The following is a 22,684-nucleotide window of genomic DNA, read 5'->3' on the forward strand; positions in this document are numbered from 1 at the left end:
ATAAAGACAGTTAATGTAGACACTCATTAATGTGTTCACACTTCATGTTTCTGATGTTCATGTGGTCAACATCCGAGGGTGAAACCTCCAGAGCTCTGCTGCTGATGTTACCCACACCCTCACAGAAACACTTCTCCTTCAGTTCTCAGAAAATAAAAAATAGAAAAGTGCAAAGATACAAAGAGGAACCAGCAGGTCTCACACCACTGTGTGTCTGTTTTTAATAAACATTATCTAAAGAAAACTATTGGCATTACTATTAACATTTATTATAACTAACAATGTTCACAAAGTCATCTTCCTCTGTTCTCTCGCTGGTCAAGACCTCACAGTCATCATCACTGTGAATCACTGTAGAGAAGAAAGGCAGCTAAATGCATCAAACTTAAAAGTTACAAAGTTTTTCACTCTTCTGATATTCACAAGAAATTCAGAGAGAATAAAAACTAATATCACACATCATCTCAACAGCCAACAGAGGAGAGATGAAGTGAGGAAGAGGAAGTGACCACAGGAAGTAGATGCTGTATTCATGTTTCAGAAGCAGCAGGTTCGACACTTTGACAGTTGAGAGCGAGAGACCAAGAGAGAAGCACGATGGCTGAATTCAGAAGGATCATAATGTCTTCATTTCTGATGCTGCTGCTACTGTTTACAGGTAAACACACATGAAACACACATTCAATGAAGAATATTACAAAACTGCATTGATATTACTAATAGTACTTTATTAAGTATTCTTACTTTAACTGTCACACACAAGTTTTTATTGTAACATGTTGAGTTTAGTGAACTCTTTCTTCATTTTTCTCTCTTTTTCTCAACAGCAGCTTCTGGTGATTATTCCTCCATCGTTGTCAGAGTTGGAGATGATGTCACTTTGCCTTTTGAAAATGTGACACATGATGAGAACTGTGACAGTACTATCTGGACCTTGAGTTCTTCAGCGAACACAGTGACGCTGTTTGAACACGGGGAGATTCACAAAGAAGCCGGAGCTAAATCTGATAGACTGAGTGTTACAGAGAAATGTTCTCTGGTTATAAAGAAGGTCACAGTTCATGGTGTTGGTCGTTACTTCTGCAGACAGTTCATATCAGGACAACAACAAGCTGAAGCTGCTGCGTATGATCTGTCTGTTGTTACCTGTGAGTATTCACATCTTAATGTTTTCTGTCTGTTAGAACAATTTACTGAAACATTACAATAATTATGATCACAGTGAGGAAGTTAATTTTTACTCTTGTTGTCTTTCTCTCACAATATCTCCATCTTCAGTGACTGAACATCACAACAATGATCAGATGACATTAATCTGCTCTGTGTCGACATATGACTGGTGTAGACACACAGTGAAGTGGCTGTATGAGGGTGATGAGAATGATTTCATGATGACATCACAGAGTAAATGTTCAGCCGCAGTCACATTTCCAACAGCTCACATTAATGAAAGGTATTATGAGTTATTGAAATGTGCAGTGACAGATCGTTACAATAAGAAAGAGCATCTGTTCACCTTCAGCCCTCCTCAGTCCTCAGGTGAGAAACCAGGTGAGAATATGATGAGCTGTTTAAAATTACATGTGGATAATTACACCAGATATGTGATTATATTTGAGCTTTATCACATCATTCTGACTTTTGTTTTGAGCAGAAGTTTTTTTAACGATGCAGTTTGTTTGTTTTTTGTTATTTCATTCCTTAAGGTGATGATGCAACTACTACAACCTCACCAACAACAACTACAACATCACCAACAACAACTACAACATCACCAACAACAACTAAACAGACAACAGTGAACATGAGCACATCAGGAGGGAAGAAGGAAACTGCATCTGAAGACAACAATTTTCCAACAGAACAAGGTGAGTGAAAAGGACAAAAGTATACATCATAGAAAATCTCTTTCATAAACATGGAGCAACACTTTAATTCACATATCAGAGATGTAGAGACAGCACAAGAAGAAGCTATCAAACAGCTCATCATCAAAACACCTCAGACTGTATTTAACATTTATTTTCTCTTTGTTGCATGTTGTTATTTCATTCCTTAAGGTGATGATGCAACAACTACAACATCACCAACAAGAATTAAACGGACAACAGTGAACATGAGCACATCAGGAGGGACGAAGGAAACTGCATCTGAAGATAACAATTTTGCAACAGAACAAGGTGAATGAAAAGGACATAAGTATACATCATAGAAAATCTCTTTCATAGACGTGGAGCAACACTTTAATTCAGATATTAGAGATGTAGAGACAGCACAAGAAGACGCTAAAAAACAGCTCGTCATCAAAACACCTCAGACTATATTAACATTTCTAACTTCTCTCTCAGTCTGGTGGACGTTCATCATCGTGTCTGTGGGTTTAGCAGCACTCATCATCAGTGTGGTTACAGTCAACATATGGACCAAAACTAAAGGTGAGAGCATTCACATATGAAACCTTTACAAACAGGACGTTTTAGAGAAAAGCTGGATTTTAACTGTCGTTTGTCTTTTAGTTTTTTCACGGAACAAAACACAGATGGGAGAAAACCTGGTGAGTTTAAACATCCATCCATCGTCTACCGCTTCCGGGGTCAGGTCGCAGGGGCAAGAGCTCTAGTAGGGAACTCCAAACTTCCCTTTTCCGGGCCACTTCTGCCAGCTCCGACTCTGGGATCCCGAGGCGTTCCCAGGCCAGTGTGGAGATATAATCTCTCCACCGAGTCATGGGTCTTCCCCGGGGCCTCCTCCTTTCAACTCAAAGGAGCAGCAGCTTTACTCCTAGTCTCTCACGGATGGCTGAGCTTCTCACCCTATCTCTAAGGGAGACGCCAGCCACCCATCTGAGAAAACCCATTTCAGACGCTTGTACCCGCGATCTCGTTCCTTTGGTCATGACCCAGCCTTCATGACCATAGGTGACGGTAGGAACAAAGTTCGACCGGTAGATCGAGAGCTTTGCCTTCTGGCTCAGCTCTCTTTTCGTCACAACGGTGCGGTAAAGCGAATGCAATACCGCCCATGCTGCTCTGATTCTACTGCCAATCTCTCGCTCTATTGTGCCCTCATTCGCGAACAAGATGCCGAGGTATTTAAACTACTTCACTTGGGGTAAGGACTCATTCCCTACCCGGAGTAGGCAATCCACCGGTTTCCTGCTGAGAGCTATGACCTCAGATTTGGAGGTGCTGATACTCATCCCAACCACTTCACACTTGGCTGCGAACCAATCCAATGATTGCTGAAGGTCACAGATTGATGGTCCCATCCGGACCGCATCATCTGCAAAGAGCAGCGATGAGATCCTCAGTCCACCGAACTGTAACCCCTCTCCTCCACGACTATGCCTCGATATCCTGACCATGAATATCACAAACAGGATTGGTGATTAAGCGCAGCCCTTGCAGAAGCCAACATCCACTGGGAACGAGTCCCATCGAGTATCTGGACACAAATCTCGCTTTGGGCATATAGGGATTGGATGGCCCTCAGAAGTGACCCTCAGGCTTGCCTTGGACCTTCCCTAGTTATGCTGCTATAGTCTTAGACATCCGGGGGACACCTCTCTGCTCTCCTCCTTCTCTTCCTTTCTCCTCCTCCTCTCCCTCTCTTTCTGTTTGCATTTATGTAAATGTTTGTTACTAACTCAGCAACCGGGCCATCATCCCCGGACTTTGTGTGTCTCTCATGTGTCTGTACTTTAAGGGTACAAAAAAGGCCAGGGAACTAAGTGGGTAGCTGGACGGAGAAGGCCGGACAGGAGGTCGGGTCAGGCCGGGCAGGAGGTCGGCGAAGGCCGGCGAGATGGGGCTGGAGGCCGGGGAGATGGGGCTTGAGGCCGGGAAGATCCGGCTGGAGGCCGGGGAGACCGGGCTGGAGGCCAGGGAGACGAGGATGGAGAATGGTGAAGCGGGCAGGACCACTCAGGAGGCCGGGCTGGAGGCGCACAGAGCCACTCAAGAGGCCGGTCTGAAGGCAGGCATAGCCGCTCAGGAGGCCAGGCTGGAGGCTGGGGTCTTGAGAGGCAAAGGGAGCGCTGGGGCTGGGGTCACGAGAGGCGAGGGGAGCGCAGGGGCTGGGGTCACGAGAGGCGAGAGGCGAGGGGAGCGCAGGGGCTGGGGTCTCGAGAGGCAGCAGGGGGAAAGCTGGGGTCTGCAGAGGTCCGGCAGCAGCGGTAACTGGGGTCTGCAGAGGTCCGGCAACAGGAACGGGGGACTGAAAGCCGACATGACAGGGACAGCGAGCCGACATGACGCCGGCTTGCACTGCCAAATCTCCTCCTCAGAGGCCTGGGAGCCCGCTGCAGAGGACCTCCCAGGGCCAGGCGAGTACCCAGGAATGTGGGCTGGCGAGCTGACAGGGAGGCAGACTGATCTGCGAGGTTGATGAAATCTCTGATTTCCGCAGGCAGTAGACTCCTCAACTAGGGCTTCTCAGTCACCATCCTGTGGGCCTATCGAAGAAGTGCCTGTTGGTCACTTTTACAGTTGGCTTCTTCTCATTGCCCAAAAATTAAGATTAAGGGAATATACCAAACATAAAACTCCTCCTCACAAACTGCTGGGTCCATACTTATTCTGTTTGTATTGTTATGGTGGAGAAAAGTTGTGAGAACTCAAACACAGAGCGGCAGACAAATGTCTAATTTGTGATATTGGCCTATATAAATACATTTTAAATGATTTTATTTAAAATGTGGAGCAGTAGGAGCCTAAAAGTCAGGAAGGTGAGATTGAAATAAAACCATGTTTGAATGTGTGGACTCATTCTGAGAGTGTGTGTGAGGAAAGAGCTCCAATCTGCTTCAATAACAATCACTGTGGTTCCCTTGAGCAAGGCACTAAACCCCAGCTGTTCCTCTGGAACTGCTCTGTGTCTCAACATGTATGTGTTCAATGTTCACAGGAGCAAAATGATGAAGATGAAGATGAAGATGAGGTGAACTATGAAAACGTTGGAGACACTTCTACCTCTGTGTGACTCCACTGATCAACATCATCAACTCACCACAGAGTCTACTGCTGTTAAACATCCTCTCATCACATGTATCATCAGAAAACAGTGTAATCATAAGATCATTTTAACATTTCTGAAGACTGAACATGTGAGTCAGTTCAGAACTTTAACTTCTTAACTTCATCCAACAGGAAACATAACTCTTTATATTCATTAGTGGTTTTTAATTAGGCTCTCACATTCTCATACATGTTTATACTACTGCCTGTACTGAAGATATCTGATCTATAGTCTACTCACATTATTCATATCATACCTCCAGCTGTGTGTTCTGTATATGATGTCTTATTATTAGCATTACTTGTACTCACACCTACAGTACATGTTGTATACTTATACCTGCACTGCCTGCTGTAACTGCTGCACATGTTCCTGCTGTATATATCTGATCTATAGTCTACACACAGTTTCATACCTCCAGCTGTGTGTTCTGTATATGATGTCTTATTATTAGCATTACTTGTACTCACACCTACAGTACATGTTGTACACTTATACCTGCACTGCCTGCTGTAACTGCTGCACATGTTCATATTGTATGTATCTAAGCATTTACATAAATACTACTTATTCTTTATTCTATATATTATTATATTATATAATGCTATATGTACATTACTCTGCACTGTTCTTCTTGCACTGAGCTGCATTTAGTTGTCTCAGTACGTGTACTCAATATGCAACAACAACAAAGTTGAATCTAATTCTGTATATAAATTGGCTTCCTGTTGCAAAATGAAGTTGTGAGTTTAAGATGTTCTGCTTCTTTTAGAAGCTGCAGCAGATTTACCTTATTGTTGTTACTCAGTGTACAGAGGAAGTGACTTTGATTTAAACATATTGGACTACAGGACTGATGATGAGTATTTTGATTCATTGAAGTTGAGTTGGAGAAAGTTTTGTTGCATCCATGTTTTAATATCATTTAGACTGACGATGAGGGTCGAGTGGGTGGTGGGTGTGATGGTCTTGGAGGAAAGGTAGAGTTGAGTGTTGTTGATGTAGCAGTGGATATAGATGCCATGTTGGCTTAGATTTTGATCAGAGGTGAAAGATGTACAGGATGAAGAGGAGTGGACGGAGGACTGACCCCTAGGGACACCGTGAGTGACTGTGGGGGTTAACCAGATTCTTTTTAAACACCGTCATGATCTTGGTTTTTTGTTTCCTGTTTTATTTTGAAATGTTCACTCCCCCTTGTGTCATGTCTTGTTTTACTTCCTGTTGGTGTGTTTTTCCCTCACCCAGTGATTGTTGATTTGATCTTCCCGTTTCCATTCACCCTGCCCTTGTGTCTTTGCCTTTCTCCCCCAGCTCGTTCTCTCGTTTAGTGTCTGTGTGTATATATCCCTGTCTGTCCCAGTGTTCCCTGTTGGTTCGTCATCCATGTTACACCCATGTGGCCTCGTGCTTCCCTCGTGCTTCTTCGTGCTACCTGGTGTCTTCCTTGGTTTGTGTTTTCAGTTTTATTAGTCACCTTGTTTTAGATTTGCAAGCTTTGTTAAATAAAGCTCTCTTTTTGTTAAAACTTTATCTGGCTATCTGCATTTGGGTCCTCCCCTTGTACCACAACGTGACAGAACGAAGCGACCAAGTATGGACCCAGCAGACATCATGGACGAGGAGACCTATGATTTAGAGCACACTTTAATTTGTATTTTTGGGGAGTGGAAAAGGGCTCGCTGTTGGAGGATACGGCAGGCTGTGCTACGGTTAGTAAAGAAAGAAATAGCTACGAAGCCAGGACTGAAGAGGTTTTTGCTCGAATGGCTACAGGACTTTTCAGCTCACACGCCCCCGCTCCTGTTGCCGGGCTGCGACAGCCCCTTGTTACTGCTGCCGGACCGCTGCAAACCCCAGCACTCCCTTTGGCTCTCGAGACCCCAGCGCTCCCTTTGGCTCTTGAGACCCCAGCGCTGCCTGTGGCTGTCGAAATCCCAGCGCTCCCTTTGGCTGTCGAGACCCCAGCGCTCCCCTTGTCTCTCTTGAGACCCCAGCGCTTTCTTTGGCTCTCGAGACCCCAGCTCTCCCTTTGGCTCTCCCTTGAGACCCCTGTGCTCCCTTTGGCTCTCGGGGGGCCTGGCTGGGGCCATGTGTTTTGTCAGAGGGGCACATTCAACCCAAGCTACATTCAACCCAAGCTACATTCAACCAGAGACAAAAGAGGAAGCAGTGTTCAAGCCTTCAATATTTTTAGTTAGGTATAAATTACAGCTCACAACAAAACAATACCATGATTGGTACGTTCCTGACTGATGAAAGCATCTCTCCAGTGATCAATCATGGCATTCATGTTTTTATTTAGGTTCCCATGGTAACGAGTCAGACCGTTCATACTAGTGATGGGAGGTTCGGCTCTTTTCAAAGATTCGGCTATTTTGGCTATTATGGCTCTTCATTTAGTATCACTCGGAGCCTTCTATTTTAGCCTAATTTAGCAATTATAAATGGTTTGTTTGTTGGTGAGCAATTTCTCATTCAGTGTTTTCATAAAAGCCTTATTTTTATTCATTTTTTTGTTACAAAGAAAATACACAGTTACTATTGTTTAACATTTAATCAAACCTTTAAATTAACAACTTAACACAGAACCACAGCAAACAAATCAAATAAATAAAGGACAAAGTCTGAATCATTATGACAATTTTGCTAATTTCTTCACTTTCTCCCGATGCGCTGGCTTTAAATCCCCCGTCTCTCTCTCTCTGTCCCTCTGTGTACCTGGCCTGTACCACTACACTCGCTGTCTTTGGAGCGTGTGCCCCCCTTCCTTCTGTCACATAATGGTATGATCCTAGTCTGTCCTCACAAGTGATTGGCCGCATGGTGTGCTCATCAAAAAAAAGTCCCGCCCCTGCCTGGATCGTCGGAAAAGAAATCAGTACTTTTTATTGTACAATCTTCGTTTGGAGGTGGGGGGGCACAGGTGGGTCCATGCTCAGTGTTACACGCCCCGGTTAGCCCCCTCCCTAAAAAAACACCTCTGTTTGCACTGGGCTCTCACGTTTTTATACAACATGTAAATGCATCTAAAATAAGAGTTCATGGTGGATGCTCATGACCTCTTTACTGTAGCTGTAATCTGACTCCACATTATTCTCAGACATCATTAAAGGACCAAAGATCTCTGCAGTGTGCAGAGCAGGAGAACCCTGAAGTGGTGACGTCACACACACTCGGATAAAACATCAGATTTTTAAGTTGTACAAACTATTTCAAAACAACATGAACAGACCTGCTACATGTGTTCACAAGTAGACACATAGAGACAGTTAATGTAGACACTCATTAATGTGTTCACAAGTAGACACATAGAGACAGTTAATGTAGACACTCATTAATGTGTTCACAAGTAGACACATAAAGACAGTTAATGTAGACACTCATTAATGTGTTCACACTTCATGTTTCTGATGTTCATGTGGTCAACATCCGAGGGTGAAACCTCCAGAGCTCTGCTGCTGATGTTAACCACATTTTCCCAGAAACACTTCTCCTTCAGTTCTCAGAAAATAAAAAATAGAAAAGTGCAAAGATACAATGAGGAACCAGCAGGTCTCAGACCACTGTGTGTCTATTAAAACTATTACTATATATATATATATATATATATATATATATATATATATATATATATATATATATAAACTATTGGCATTGCTATTAATATCAATTATAACTAACAATATTCACCAGCTCATCTTCCTCTGTTCTCTCGCTGGTCAAGACCTCACAGTCATCATCACTGTGAATCACTGTAGAGAAGAGAGGCAGCAAAATGCATCAAACTTAAAGTGAATGTTACAAAGTGTTTCACTCTTCTGATATTCACAAGACATTCAGAGAGAATAAAAACTAATATCACACATCATCTCAACAGCCAACAGAGGAGAGATGAAGTGAGGAAGAGGAAGTGACCACAGGAAGTAGATGCTGTATTCATGTTTCAGAAGCAGCAGGTTCGACACTTTGACAGTTGAGAGCGAGAGACCAAGAGAGAAGCACGATGGCTGAATTCAGAAGGATCATAATGTCTTCATTTCTGATGCTGCTGCTGCTGTTTACAGGTAAACACACATGAAACACACATTCAATGAAGAATATTACAAAACTGCATTGATATTACTAATAGTACTTTATTAAGTATTCTTCCTTTAACTGTCACACACAAGTTTTTATTGTAACATGTTGAGTTTAGTGAACTCTTTCTTCATGTGTCTCTCTTTTTCTCAACAGCAGCATCTGGTGATTATTCCTCCATCTTTGTCAGAGTTGGAGATGATGTCACTTTGCCTTTTGAAAATGTGATACATGATGAGAAGTGTGACAGTTATACCTGGATCATGAGTTCTTCAGCGAACACAGTGACGCTGTTTGAACACGGGGAGATTCACAAAGAAGCCGGAGCTAAATCTGATAGACTGAGTGTTACAGAGAAATGTTCTCTGGTTATAAAGAAGGTCACAGTTCATGATGTTGGTCGTTACTTCTGCAGACAGTTCATATCAGGACAACAACATATTGAAGCTGCTCAGTATTTTCTGTCTGTTGTTACCTGTGAGTATTTACATCTTAATGTTTTCTGTCTTTTAGAACAATTTACCGAAACATTACAATAATTATGATCACAGTGAGGAAGTTAATTTTTACTCTTGTTGTCTTTCTCTCACAATATCTCCATCTTCAGTGACTGAACATCACAACAATGATCAGGTGACATTACTCTGCTCTGTGTCCATATATGACATCTGTAGACACACAGTGAAGTGGCTGTATGAGGGTGATAAGAATGATGTCACATCACAGAGTAAATGTTCAACCGGGGTCACATTTCCAACAGCTCACTTTAATAGGAGTTATTGTGAGTTATTGAAATGTGCAGTGACAGATGATAACAATAACAAAGAGCATCTGTTCACCTTCAGCCCTCCTCAGTGCTCAGGTGAGAAACCAGGTGAGAATATGATGAGCTGTTAAAAATCACATGTGGATAATTACACCAGATATGTGATTATATTTGAGCTTTTACTATCACATCATTCTGACTTTTGTTTTATGCAGAAGTTTTTTTAACGATGCAGTTTGTTTGTTTTTTCTTATTTCATTCCTGAAGGTGATGATGCAACAACTACAACATCACCAACAAGAACTAAATGGACAACAGTGAACATGAGCACATCAGGAGGGACGAAGGAAACTGCATCTGAAGATAACAATTTTCCAACAGAACAAGGTGAGTAAAAAAGAACACAAGTATACATCACCTATGGTAATGAAGGCTGGGTCATGACCAAAAGAACGAGATCACGGGTACAAGCGGCCAAAATGGGTTTTCTCAGACGGGTGGCTGGCGTCTCCCTTAGAGATAGGGTGAGAAGCTCAGCCATCCGTGAGAGACTCGGAGTAGAGCCGCTGCTCCTTTATGTTGAAAGGAGCCAGTTGAGGTGGGTCGGGCATCTAGTAAGGATGCCACTTGGGCGCCTCCCTAGGGGGGTGTTCCAGGCACGTCCAGCTGGGAGGATACCCCGGGGAAAACCCAGGACGCGGTGGAGAGATTATATCACCTCACTGGCCTGGGAACGCCTCGGGATCCCCCAGTCGGAGCTGGAGAATGTGGCCCGTAGAAGGAAAGATTGGTTCCTTACTGGGGCTGCTGCCTCCGCGACCAGACCCCGGATAAGCGGTAGACGATGGATGGATGGATGGATTAGAGATGTAGAGACAGCACAAGAAGACGCTCACAAACAGCTCATCATCAAAACACCTCAGACTGTATTTAACATTTATTTTCTGTTTGTTGCATGTTGTTATTTCATTCCTTAAGATGATGATGCAACAACTACAACATCACCAACAACAACTAAATGGACAACAGTGAACATGGGCACATCAGGAGGGACGAAGGAAACTGCATCTGAAGACAACAATAATCCAATAGAACAAGGTGAGTGAAAAGGACATAAGTATAAATCATAGAAAATATTAATAGGAGTTATTATGAGTTATTGAAATGTGAAGTGACAGATCGTTAAGATAAGAAACGGCTTCAGTCCTCAGGTGAGAAACCAGGTGAGAATATGATGAGCTGTTTAAAATCACAGGTGGATAATTACACCAGATATGTGATTATATTTGAGCTTTTACTATCACATTTCTGACTTTTGTTTTGAGCAGAAGTTTTTTAACGATGCAGTTTGTTTGTTTTTTGTTATTTCATTCCTTAAGGTGATGATGCAACAACTACGACATCACCAACAAGAACTAAACAGACAACAGTGAACATGAGCACAATAGGAGGGACGAAGGAAACCGCATCTGAAGACAACAATTTTCCAACAGAACAAGGTGAGTGAAAATGACATACTGTAAGTATACATCATAGAAAATCTCTTTCATAGACGTGGAGCAACACTTTAATTAAGATATTAGAGATGTAAAGACAGCACAAGAAGACGCTCACAAACAGCTCATCATCAAAACACCTCAGACTGTATTTAACATTCATTTTCTTGTTGTTGCATCTTGTTATTTCATTCCTTAAGATGATGATGCAACAACTACAACATCACCAACAACAACTAAATGGACAACAGTGAACATGGGCACATCAGGAGGGACGAAGGAAACTGCATCTGAAGACAACAATAATCCAATAGAACAAGGTGAGTGAAAAGGACACAAGTATAAATCATAGAAAATATTAATAGGAGTTATTATGAGTTATTGAAATGTGAAGTGACAGATCGTTAAGATAAGAAACGGCTTCAGTCCTCAGGTGAGAAACCAGGTGAGAATATGATGAGCTGTTTAAAATCACAGGTGGATAATTACACCAGATATGTGATTATATTTGAGCTTTTACTATCACATTTCTGACTTTTGTTTTGAGCAGAAGTTTTTTAACGATGCAGTTTGTTTGTTTTTTGTTATTTCATTCTTTAAGGTGATGATGCAACAACTACGACATCACCAACAAGAACTAAACAGACAACAGTGAACATGAGCACATCAGGAGGGACGAAGGAAACCGCATCTGAAGACAACAATTTTCCAACAGAACAAGGTGAGTGAAAATGACATACTGTAAGTATACATCATAGAAAATCTCTTTCATAGACGTGGAGCAACACTTTAATTAAGATATTAGAGATGTAAAGACAGCACAAGAAGACGCTCACAAACAGCTCATCATCAAAACACCTCAGACTGTATTTAACATTCATTTTCTTGTTGTTGCATCTTGTTATTTCATTCCTTAAGATGATGATGCAACAACTACAACATCACCAACAACAACTAAATGGACAACAGTGAACATGGGCACATCAGGAGGGACGAAGGAAACTGCATCTGAAGACAACAATAATCCAATAGAACAAGGTGAGTGAAAAGGACATAAGTATAAATCATAGAAAATATTAATAGGAGTTATTATGAGATATTGAAATGTGCAGTGACAGATCGTTAAGATAAGAAACGGCTTCTGTTCACCTTCAGCTCTCCTAAGTCCTCAGGTGAGAAACCAGGTGAGAATATGATGAGCTGTTTAAAATCACAGGTGGATAATTACACCAGATATGTGATTATATTTGAGCTTTTACTATCACATTTCTGACTTTTGTTTTGAGCAGAACCTTTTTAACGATGCAGTTTGTTTGTTTTTTGTTATTTCATTCCTTAAGGTGATGATGCAACAACTACGACATCACCAACAAGAACTAAACAGACAACAGTGAACATGAGCACAACAGGAGGGATGAAGGAAACCGCATCTGAAGACAACAATTTTCCAACAGAACAAGGTGAGTGAAAATGACATACTGTAAGTATACATCATAGAAAATCTCTTTCATAGACGTAGAGCAACACTTTAATTAAGATATTAGAGATGTAGAGACAGCACAAGAAGACGCTAACAAACAGCTCATCATCAAAACACCTCAGACTGTATTTAACATTTATTTTCTGTTTGTTGCATGTTGTTATTTCATTCCTCAAGATGATGATGCAACAACTACAACATCACCAACAAGAAGTAAACGGACAACAGTGAACATGAGCACATCAGGAGGGACGAAGGAAACTGCATCTGAAGACAACAATTTTCCAACAGAACAAGGTGAGTGAAAAGGATATAAGTATACATCATAGAAAATCTCTTTCATAGACATGGAGCAATACCTTAATTAAAATATTAGAGATGTAGAGACAGCACAAGAAGACGCTAACAAACAGCTCATCATCAAAACACCTCAGACTGTATTTAACATTTATTTTCTGTTTGTTGCATGTTGTTATTTCATTCCTCAAGATGATGATGCAACAACTACAACATCACCAACAAGAAGTAAACGGACAACAGTGAACATGAGCACATCAGGAGGGACGAAGGAAACTGCATCTGAAGACAACAATTTTCCAACAGAACAAGGTGAGTGAAAAGGATATAAGTATACATCATAGAAAATCTCTTTCATAGACATGGAGCAATACCTTAATTAAAATATTAGAGATGTAGAGACAGCACAAGAAGACGCTAACAAACAGCTCATCATCAAAACACCTCAGACTGTATTTAACATTTATTTTCTGTTTGTTGCATGTTGTTATTTCATTCATAAGGTGATGATGCAACAACTACAACATCACCAACAACAACTACTACATCACCAACAAGAACTAAACAGACAACAGTGAACATGAGCACATCAGGAGGGACGAAGGAAACTGCATCTGAAGACAACAATTTTCCAACAGAACAAGGTTAGTGAAAAGAACATAAGTATACATCATCGAACATCTCTTTCATAGACATGGAGCAACACTTCAATTAAGCAAAAACTCCACAGTGGCAAAGCCGCAGGGGTTGATGAGATCCATCCAGAAATGCTGAAGGCTTTGCGTGTTGAGGGGCTGTCGTGGTTGACACGCCTCGTTAACATTGTGTCGAAGTCTGGGACAGTGTCTAGGAGGTGGCAGACCGGGTGGTGGTTCCCCTATTTAAAAAGGGGGACAAGAGAGTGTGTGCCAACTACAGGGGTATCACACTTCTCAGCCTCCCTGGTAAAGTCTACTCCAAGGTAATGGAAAGGAAGGTTCGGCCGGTAGTCAAACCTCTGATTGAAGAGGAACAATACGGATTCCGTCCTGGTCGTGGAACAAAGGACCAACTCTTCACTCTCGCAAGGATCCTGGAGGGGGCCTGGGAGTACGCCCATGTGTTTTGTGGATCTGGAGAAGGCGTATGACCGGGTCCCCTGGGTGATACTGTGGGAGGTGCTTTGGGAGTATGGGGTGAGGGGGTCACTTCTGAGGGCCATCCAATCCCTGTACGCCCAAAGCGAGAGTTGTGTCCGGATACTCGGCAGTAAGTTGAACTCGTTCCCAGTGAATGTTGGCCTCCGCCAGGGCTGCGCTTTATCACCACTCCTGTTCGTGATTTTCATGGACAGGATATCGAGGCGTAGTAGTGGAGGAGAGGGGTTGCAGTTCGGTGGCCTGAGGATCTCATCGCTGCTCTTTGCAGATGATGTGGTCCTTATGGCATCATCGGTCTGTGACCTTCAAAAGTCACTGGTTCGGTTCGCAGCCAAGAATGAAGCGGTTGGGATGGGGATCAGCACCTCAAAATCGGAAGCCATGGCTCTCTTTAGGAAACCGGTGGATTGCCTACTCCGGGTAGGGAATGAGCCCTTACCCCAAGTGAAGGAGTTCAAGTACCTCGGGGTCTTGTTCGCGAGTGAGGGGATGATGGAGCGAGAGATTGGCATGAGAATCTGAGCCAGCGGGGGCGGTACTGCAGTCGCATTACCGCAGCGTTGTGAAGAAAAGAGAGCTGAGCCAGAAGGCAAAGCTCTCAATCTACCGGTCGATCTTCGTTCCTACCCTCACCTATGGTCATGAAGGCTGGGTCATGACCAAAAGAACGAGATCACGGGTACAAGCGGCCAAAATGGGTTTTCTCAGACGGGTGGCTGGCGTCTCCCTTAGAGATAGGGTGAGAAGCTCAGCCATCCGTGAGAGACTCGGAGTAGAGCCGCTGCTCCTTTATGTTGAAAGGAGCCAGTTGAGGTGGGTCGGGCATCTAGTAAGGATGCCACATGGGCGCCTCCCTAGGGGGGTGTTCCAGGCACGTCCAGCTGGGAGGATACCCCGGGGAAAACCCAGGACGCGGTGGAGAGATTATATCACCTCACTGGCCTGGGAACGCCTCGGGATCCCCCAGTCGGAGCTGGAGGATGTGGCCCGTAGAAGGAAAGATTGGTTCCTTACTGGGGCTGCTGCCTCCGCGACCAGACCCCGGATAAGCGGTAGACGATGGATGGATGGATGGATTAGAGATGTAGAGACAGCACAAGAAGACGCTCACAAACAGCTCATCATCAAAACACCTCAGACTGTATTTAACATTTATTTTCTGTTTGTTGCATGTTGTTATTTCATTCCTTAAGATGATGATGCAACAACTACAACATCACCAACAACAACTAAATGGACAACAGTGAACATGGGCACATCAGGAGGGACGAAGGAAACTGCATCTGAAGACAACAATAATCCAATAGAACAAGGTGAGTGAAAAGGACATAAGTATAAATCATAGAAAATATTAATAGGAGTTATTATGAGTTATTGAAATGTGAAGTGACAGATCGTTAAGATAAGAAACGGCTTCAGTCCTCAGGTGAGAAACCAGGTGAGAATATGATGAGCTGTTTAAAATCACAGGTGGATAATTACACCAGATATGTGATTATATTTGAGCTTTTACTATCACATTTCTGACTTTTGTTTTGAGCAGAAGTTTTTTAACGATGCAGTTTGTTTGTTTTTTGTTATTTCATTCTTTAAGGTGATGATGCAACAACTACGACATCACCAACAAGAACTAAACAGACAACAGTGAACATGAGCACAACAGGAGGGACGAAGGAAACCGCATCTGAAGACAACAATTTTCCAACAGAACAAGGTGAGTGAAAATGACATACTGTAAGTATACATCATAGAAAATCTCTTTCATAGACGTGGAGCAACACTTTAATTAAGATATTAGAGATGTAAAGACAGCACAAGAAGACGCTCACAAACAGCTCATCATCAAAACACCTCAGACTGTATTTAACATTCATTTTCTTGTTGTTGCATCTTGTTATTTCATTCCTTAAGATGATGATGCAACAACTACAACATCACCAACAACAACTAAATGGACAACAGTGAACATGGGCACATCAGGAGGGACGAAGGAAACTGCATCTGAAGACAACAATAATCCAATAGAACAAGGTGAGTGAAAAGGACATAAGTATAAATCATAGAAAATATTAATAGGAGTTATTATGAGATATTGAAATGTGCAGTGACAGATCGTTAAGATAAGAAACGGCTTCTGTTCACCTTCAGCTCTCCTAAGTCCTCAGGTGAGACACCAGGTGAGAATATGATGAGCTGTTTAAAATCACAGGTGGATAATTACACCAGATATGTGATTATATTTGAGCTTTTACTATCACATTTCTGACTTTTGTTTTGAGCAGAACTTTTTTAACGATGCAGTTTGTTTGTTTTTTGTTATTTCATTCCTTAAGGTGATGATGCAACAACTACGACATCACCAACAAGAACTAAACAGACAACAGTGAACATGAGCACAACAGGAGGGATGAAGGAAACCGCATCTGAAGACAACAATTTTCCAACAGAACAAGGTGAGTGAAAATGACATACTGTAAGTATACATCATAGAAAATCTCTTTCATAGACGTAGAGCAACACTTTAATTAAGATATTAGAGATGTAGAGACAGCACAAGAAGACGCTAACAAACAGCTCATCATCAAAACACCTCAGACTGTATTTAACATTTATTTTCTGTTTGTTGCATGTTGTTATTTCATTCCTTAAGGTGATGATGCAACAACTACAACATCACCAACAAGAACTAAACAGACAACAGTGAACATGACCACATCAGGAGGGACGAAGGAAACTGCATCTGAAGACAACAATTTTCCAACAGAACAAGGTGAGTGAAAAGGACATAAGTATACATCATAGAAAATCTCTTTCATAGACATGGAGCAATACCTTAATTAAAATATTAGAGATGTAGAGACAGCACAAGAAGACGCTAACAAACAGCTCATCATCAAAACACCTCAGACTGTATTTAACATTTATTTTCTGTTTGTTGCATGTTGTTATTTCATTCATAAGGTGATGATGCAACAACTACAACATCACCAACAACAACTAAACAGACAACAGTGAACATGAGCACATCAGGAGGGACGAAGGAAACTGCATCTGAAGACAACAATTTTTCCAACAGAACAAGGTTAGTGAAAAGAACATAAGTATACATCATCGAACATCTCTTTCATAGACATGGAGCAACACTTCAATTAAGCAAAAACTCCACAGTGGCAAAGCCGCAGGGGTTGATGAGATCCATCCAGAAATGCTGAAGGCTTTGCGTGTTGAGGGGCTGTCGTGGTTGACACGCCTCGTTAACATTGTGTCGAAGTCTGGGACAGTGTCTAGGAGGTGGCAGACCGGGTGGTGGTTCCCCTATTTAAAAAGGGGGACAAGAGAGTGTGTGCCAACTACAGGGGTATCACACTTCTCAGCCTCCCTGGTAAAGTCTACTCCAAGGTAATGGAAAGGAAGGTTCGGCCGGTAGTCAAACCTCTGATTGAAGAGGAACAATACGGATTCCGTCCTGGTCGTGGAACAAAGGACCAACTCTTCACTCTCGCAAGGATCCTGGAGAGGGCCTGGGAGTACGCCCATGTGTTTTGTGGATCTGGAGAAGGCGTATGACCGGGTCCCCCGGGTGATACTGTGGGAGGTGCTTTGGGAGTATGGGGTGAGGGGGTCACTTCTGAGGGCCATCCAATCCCTGTACGCCCAAAGCGAGAGTTGTGTCCGGATACTCGGCAGTAAGTTGAACTCGTTCCCAGTGAATGTTGGCCTCCGCCAGGGCTGCGCTTTATCACCACTCCTGTTCGTGATTTTCATGGACAGGATATCGAGGCGTAGTAGTGGAGGAGAGAGGTTGCAGTTCGGTGGCCTGAGGATCTCATCGCTGCTCTTTGCAGATGATGTGGTCCTTATGGCATCATTGGTCTGTGACCTTCAACAGTCACTGGATCGGTTCGCAGCCGAGTTTGAAGCGGTTGGGATGAGGATCAGCACCTCCAAATCTGAGGCCATGGCTCTCTTTAGGAAACCGGTGGATTGCCTACTCCGGGTAGGGAATGAGCCCTTACCCCCAAGTAAAGATGTTCAAGTACCTCGGGGTCTTGTTCGCGAGTGAGGGGATGATGGAGCGAGAGATTGGCATGAGAATCTGAGCAGCGGGGGCGGGACTGCAGTCGCTTTACCGCATCTTTGTGATGAAAAGAGAGCTGAGCCAGAAGGCAAAGCTCTCGATCTACCGGTCGATCTTCGTTCCTACCCTCACCTATGGTCATGAAGGCTGGGTCATGACCAAAAGAACGAGATCACGGGTACAAGGTACATGGGTTTTCTCAGACGGGTGGCTGGCGTCTCCCTTAGAGATAGGGTGAGAAGCTCAGCCATCCGTGAGAGACTCGGAGTAGAGCCGCTGCTCCTTTACGTTGAAAGGAGCCAGTTGAGGTGGGTCGGGCATCTAGTAAGGATGCCACATGGGCGCCTCCCTAGGGAGGTGTTCCAGGCACGTTCAGCTGGGAGGATACCCCGGGGAAGACCCAGGACGCGGTGGAGAGATTATATCACCTCACTGGCCTGGGAACGCCTCAGGATTCCCCAGTCGGAGCTGAAGGGTGTGGCCCGGAGAAGGGAAGATTGGGGTTCCTTACTGGAGCTGCTGCCTCCGCGACCCGACCCCGGATAAGCGGTAGACGATGGATGGATGGATAGATTAGAGATGTAGAGACAAGAAGATGCTAACAAACAACTCATCATCAAAACACCTCAGACTGTATTTAACATTTATTTTCTGTTTGTTGCATGTTGTTATTTAATTCCTTAAGATGATGATGCAACAACTACAACATCAACAACAACAACAACTAAATGGACAAAAGTGAACATGAGCACATCAGGAGGGACGAAGGAAACTGCATCTGAAGACAACAATAATCCAATAGAAAAAGGTGAGCGAATAGGACATAAGTATACATCAAAAGAAAATATTAATAGGAGTTATTATGAGTTATTGAAATGTGCAGTGACAGATCATTACAATAAGAAAGAGCATCTGTTCACCTTCAGCCCTCCTCAGTCCTCAAGTGAGAAACCAGGTGAGAATATGATGAGCTGTTTAAAATCACAGGTGGATAATTACACCAGATATGTGATTATATTTGAGCTTTTACTATCACATCATTCTGACTTTTGTCTTGAGCAGAAGTTTTTTTAACGATGCAGTTTTTTTATTTTTTGTTATTTCATTCCTTAAGGTGATGATGCAACAACTAAAACATCACCAACAACAACTACTACATCACCAACAAGAACTAAACGGAAAACAGTGAACATGAGCACATCAGGAGGTATGAAGGAAGCTGCATCTGAAGACAAAAATTATCCAACAGGTGAATGTGTAAACAGAACTACATCTACAGTTAGAAAATATGTTTTTTTCCTTCAGATTGTAGAGAATTAGTTATGCACTGCAAATCATGAAAAACCTCAGACTATTTTTAACACTTGTAACTTCTCTTTTCAGCTCCGCGGTGGATCTGGCTCGTTGGCGCGTTGGTCGGTGTTGCAGCGCTCTTAATAACCAGCGTGTCTGTCCTCAGATGGAAGACTTAAGGTGAGAACATTCACACATTAAACTTCTTAAACATGAAGTTCTGATAAACCCAGATTTTAACTGTGGAATCTCTTTGTTTCTTTTCAGGGAAAAAAACACAGACGGATGACATCATGGTAATAATAATAATAATAATAATAATAATAATAATTTAACTTTTATACCACCGTGATGCTGAGAATAAGCATGTATTGTAGAGAAAGTAAGAGCTTGTGTAGCAGCAAAGCTCAAATGACTCAATGTGGAACATATAAACACAAGCAGCAGGAAGTACAACCGAACGTTTAACAAGACATTTTATGTGACCAAAGAGGTGTCAATTAGCTGTCATGAACTGAAACTGTGCGACCTGTCAATCAGAAGGTAGTCCCGCCCTAAAGCATACGCTGCTTTATCGTCTAGTTTACTGTAAATGGGATCATAATTTACAAAATGAACATCATGTTGTGTTGAGGAAGACTTGAAACTAGAGATTATGAACATAAAGTCATGAAGAAACTTCAGTCAGATAATTTTCTCAGAGACTTCTATACAAACAGATTTCTTTCTTTTTTTAAGTTATATTTTTGGGCTTTTTATGCCTCTAATGACAGAGAGAGAAGTGTAGATCGTGAAAGGGGAAGAGAGAGAGAAGGGAAATAACATACAGCAAATGGCCATGGGTCGGACTTGAAACACAGGCCGCTGTGGTAAGGACTCAGTCTTTGTATATGGGTCGCCTGTGCTACCGGGACGCCCACAAACAGACTTATTTTTCCGACAAGCGGAGTCGCCCCCTGCTGGCCATTAGAGAGAATGCAGCTTTAAGGCTCTTCAGACCCGGAGGTTTCCGCCTGTGACCTTTCCTCTCCTGCCACCATCAGACCAGCATGACAACCTCACACACAACACTTCATGACAATCAGCAGATAAAAGCTGCAGTGAATATTTCGCTTGTTACATAACAGCAAAGTCAGGACGTTCAGAAGTCCTTCACGTGTCCGTCCGTACTTTCCCCTGCAGGTTCACGATGCTGATGAAGGAGATGCGGTGACCTACATTACTGTGAGAGCTGCAGCTGATCCCAGCGACCTCCACGCCACCGTCAACAAACCAAAGAAGTAACATGTTGAATATTAAATTGCACAATTTTTTGCATTATAGATTTTGAATTTTAAGGGCAAAGCTGGCAGTTATATTTATATCAATCTTTATCGTGTTGATGCTTTTCTTGGCTTAATTGCAGCAAAGTGAGAATAAAGCACTGACTTTATGGAAACATGTGAGAGAGTTGAGACTCCCTCTGGAGGTGGAGTGTGAAAAAGTGGCAGCCATATTAAATATATAATATATTCTTATTCTTATTCTCAGTCCCTGCACGGGCATAATGAAGTTTTTTTAAATTAATTCTCGCTTTTTTTTAAATTCACAGTTGTTTTGTTGTACCATTTAAGTGAATATTGGTTTTTTTCTGTTATGTTTTACTGAATAAAGAATGAGTTTAATTATTCTGTGTGTTTTACTGAACCACTCACACTCTGTTGGAGGTTTTCTTGTTTCTTGTTCTTTCTTTATATTTCAAACATGAAACTACTATTTGTCTCCAGTGGGTGGCGTCAGAGATCCTTCACACTCACGCTGCACATGGAACACTATGCAGACACACAAACACACACTATTCCAAAAAATCAATAAAGGACCAAAGATGTCTGCAGTGTGCAGAGCAGAGAACTCTGAAGTGGTGACGTCACACACACTCGGATAAAACATCAGATTTTTAGATCTACAAACTATTTCAAAACAACATGAACAGACCTGCTACATGTGTTCACAAGTAGACACATAGAGACAGTTAATGTAGACACTCATTAATGTGTTCACACTTCATGTTTCTCATGTTTATGCGGTCAATATCCGAGGGTGAAATCTCCAGAGCTCTGCTGCTGATGTTAATAATAATAATAATAATAATAATAATAATAATAATAATAATAATAATAATAATAATAATAATAATAATAATAATAATAATAATAATGTTAATACATTTAATTTATATATGGCTTTTTTAGATACTTAAAGAAGTTTAACCATTTGGAAATAGACAAATCTACAAATTCTAGAAATGTGTGCATACACACAAGATGCAAACAAAAGACCAAACAGAAGGAAAAAAAACCTGTTTTAATATCGTTAAGACAGACAGTGGGGGTCGAGTGGGTGGTGGGTGTGTTGGGGAAAAAGTATTTTCTCCGGGCCAGAAGTGAAGACTGGACCTCTTCCTTGAACACTTTAAATCTAATAAGCTATTGAAGTTCTGATCTAGTTCTAGTCTTAAAGTTACAACAGATTCAAAAGAAGTTCACTGGAAAAGAACAAAGTCAGATACAATAGAGTTTATTCTTATATGAAAATAAGAAATCACCCGAGGTTACAACCGGTTGTAAACACTAAATCCTAACGTTCTGTGCTTTTCTTTTATACACATTTGCCCACACCTCTATGACGATACTGAGGCTAAAATGTCAATCATTTCCCATTGTCTTAGTCTCCTGACAATAAATCAAGGGACTGTGTTTTTCACATTCTCTCTTGATCTAACACCTGAGTCCATAACATTTCCATACATAAGGCTTATCTACCCTGTGTGAGGGGATGTCGTCGGGTTATCAAACATAGTCTAGTTCTGTCTTATGCCCACTCCACAGGCACATGTCACCCCCCTCTCATTCGCTATATGCTGAGGCTCTCATAAATTTGTCTTTTATGGGTTAACTTGGGGGGCTTTTTTCACTCCCATATGCTCGCTTTTAGAATGGCCTTCAAACCTTCAGAGCATACAACCTTCTATGCTATTATAAATCAGATTGGTATATTGAA

The 22,684-nt window shown here is 42.2% G+C and overlaps 1 protein-coding gene and 1 long non-coding RNA gene across 2 annotated transcripts; both read left to right on the forward strand.

Moving 5' to 3' along the window:
- Positions 1 to 1,833: 1,833 nt before the first annotated feature.
- Positions 1,834 to 17,052, forward strand: LOC115003881 (salivary glue protein Sgs-3-like). The gene is made up of 12 exons (XM_029425824.1): positions 1,834 to 1,868; positions 10,841 to 10,960; positions 11,242 to 11,361; positions 11,559 to 11,678; positions 11,960 to 12,079; positions 12,277 to 12,396; positions 12,699 to 12,818; positions 15,468 to 15,587; positions 15,869 to 15,988; positions 16,186 to 16,305; positions 16,608 to 16,727; positions 16,925 to 17,052. The coding sequence occupies exons 2-12, from the start codon at positions 10,897 to 10,899 to the stop codon at positions 17,050 to 17,052; spliced, it is 1,272 nt and encodes a 423-aa protein (XP_029281684.1). The 5' UTR covers positions 1,834 to 1,868; positions 10,841 to 10,896.
- A 207-nt stretch (positions 17,053 to 17,259) lies between these two features.
- On the forward strand, positions 17,260 to 21,245 carry LOC115028933 (uncharacterized). Its single transcript, XR_003834603.1, has 6 exons — positions 17,260 to 17,356; positions 19,038 to 19,160; positions 19,467 to 19,601; positions 19,736 to 19,825; positions 19,913 to 19,941; positions 20,828 to 21,245. It is a non-coding gene; the product is annotated as an uncharacterized LOC115028933 (long non-coding RNA).
- The last annotated feature ends 1,439 nt before the right edge of the window (positions 21,246 to 22,684 follow it).

Source organism: Cottoperca gobio, chromosome 24, assembly GCF_900634415.1.
Source record: "Cottoperca gobio chromosome 24, fCotGob3.1, whole genome shotgun sequence".
In the NCBI taxonomy this organism is placed as follows: domain Eukaryota; kingdom Metazoa; phylum Chordata; class Actinopteri; order Perciformes; family Bovichtidae; genus Cottoperca; species Cottoperca gobio.

Coding starts and splice junctions, on each gene's coding strand:
- LOC115003881 (XM_029425824.1), top strand. CDS start 10,897: ATGGGCACATCAGGAGGGACGAAGGAAACTGCATCTGAAGACAACAAT. Junction 12,080..12,276: donor CAATTTTCCAACAGAACAAG/GTGAGTGAAAAT, acceptor TCATTCCTTAAG/ATGATGATGCAACAACTACA. Junction 12,819..15,467: donor CAATTTTCCAACAGAACAAG/GTGAGTGAAAAT, acceptor TCATTCCTTAAG/ATGATGATGCAACAACTACA.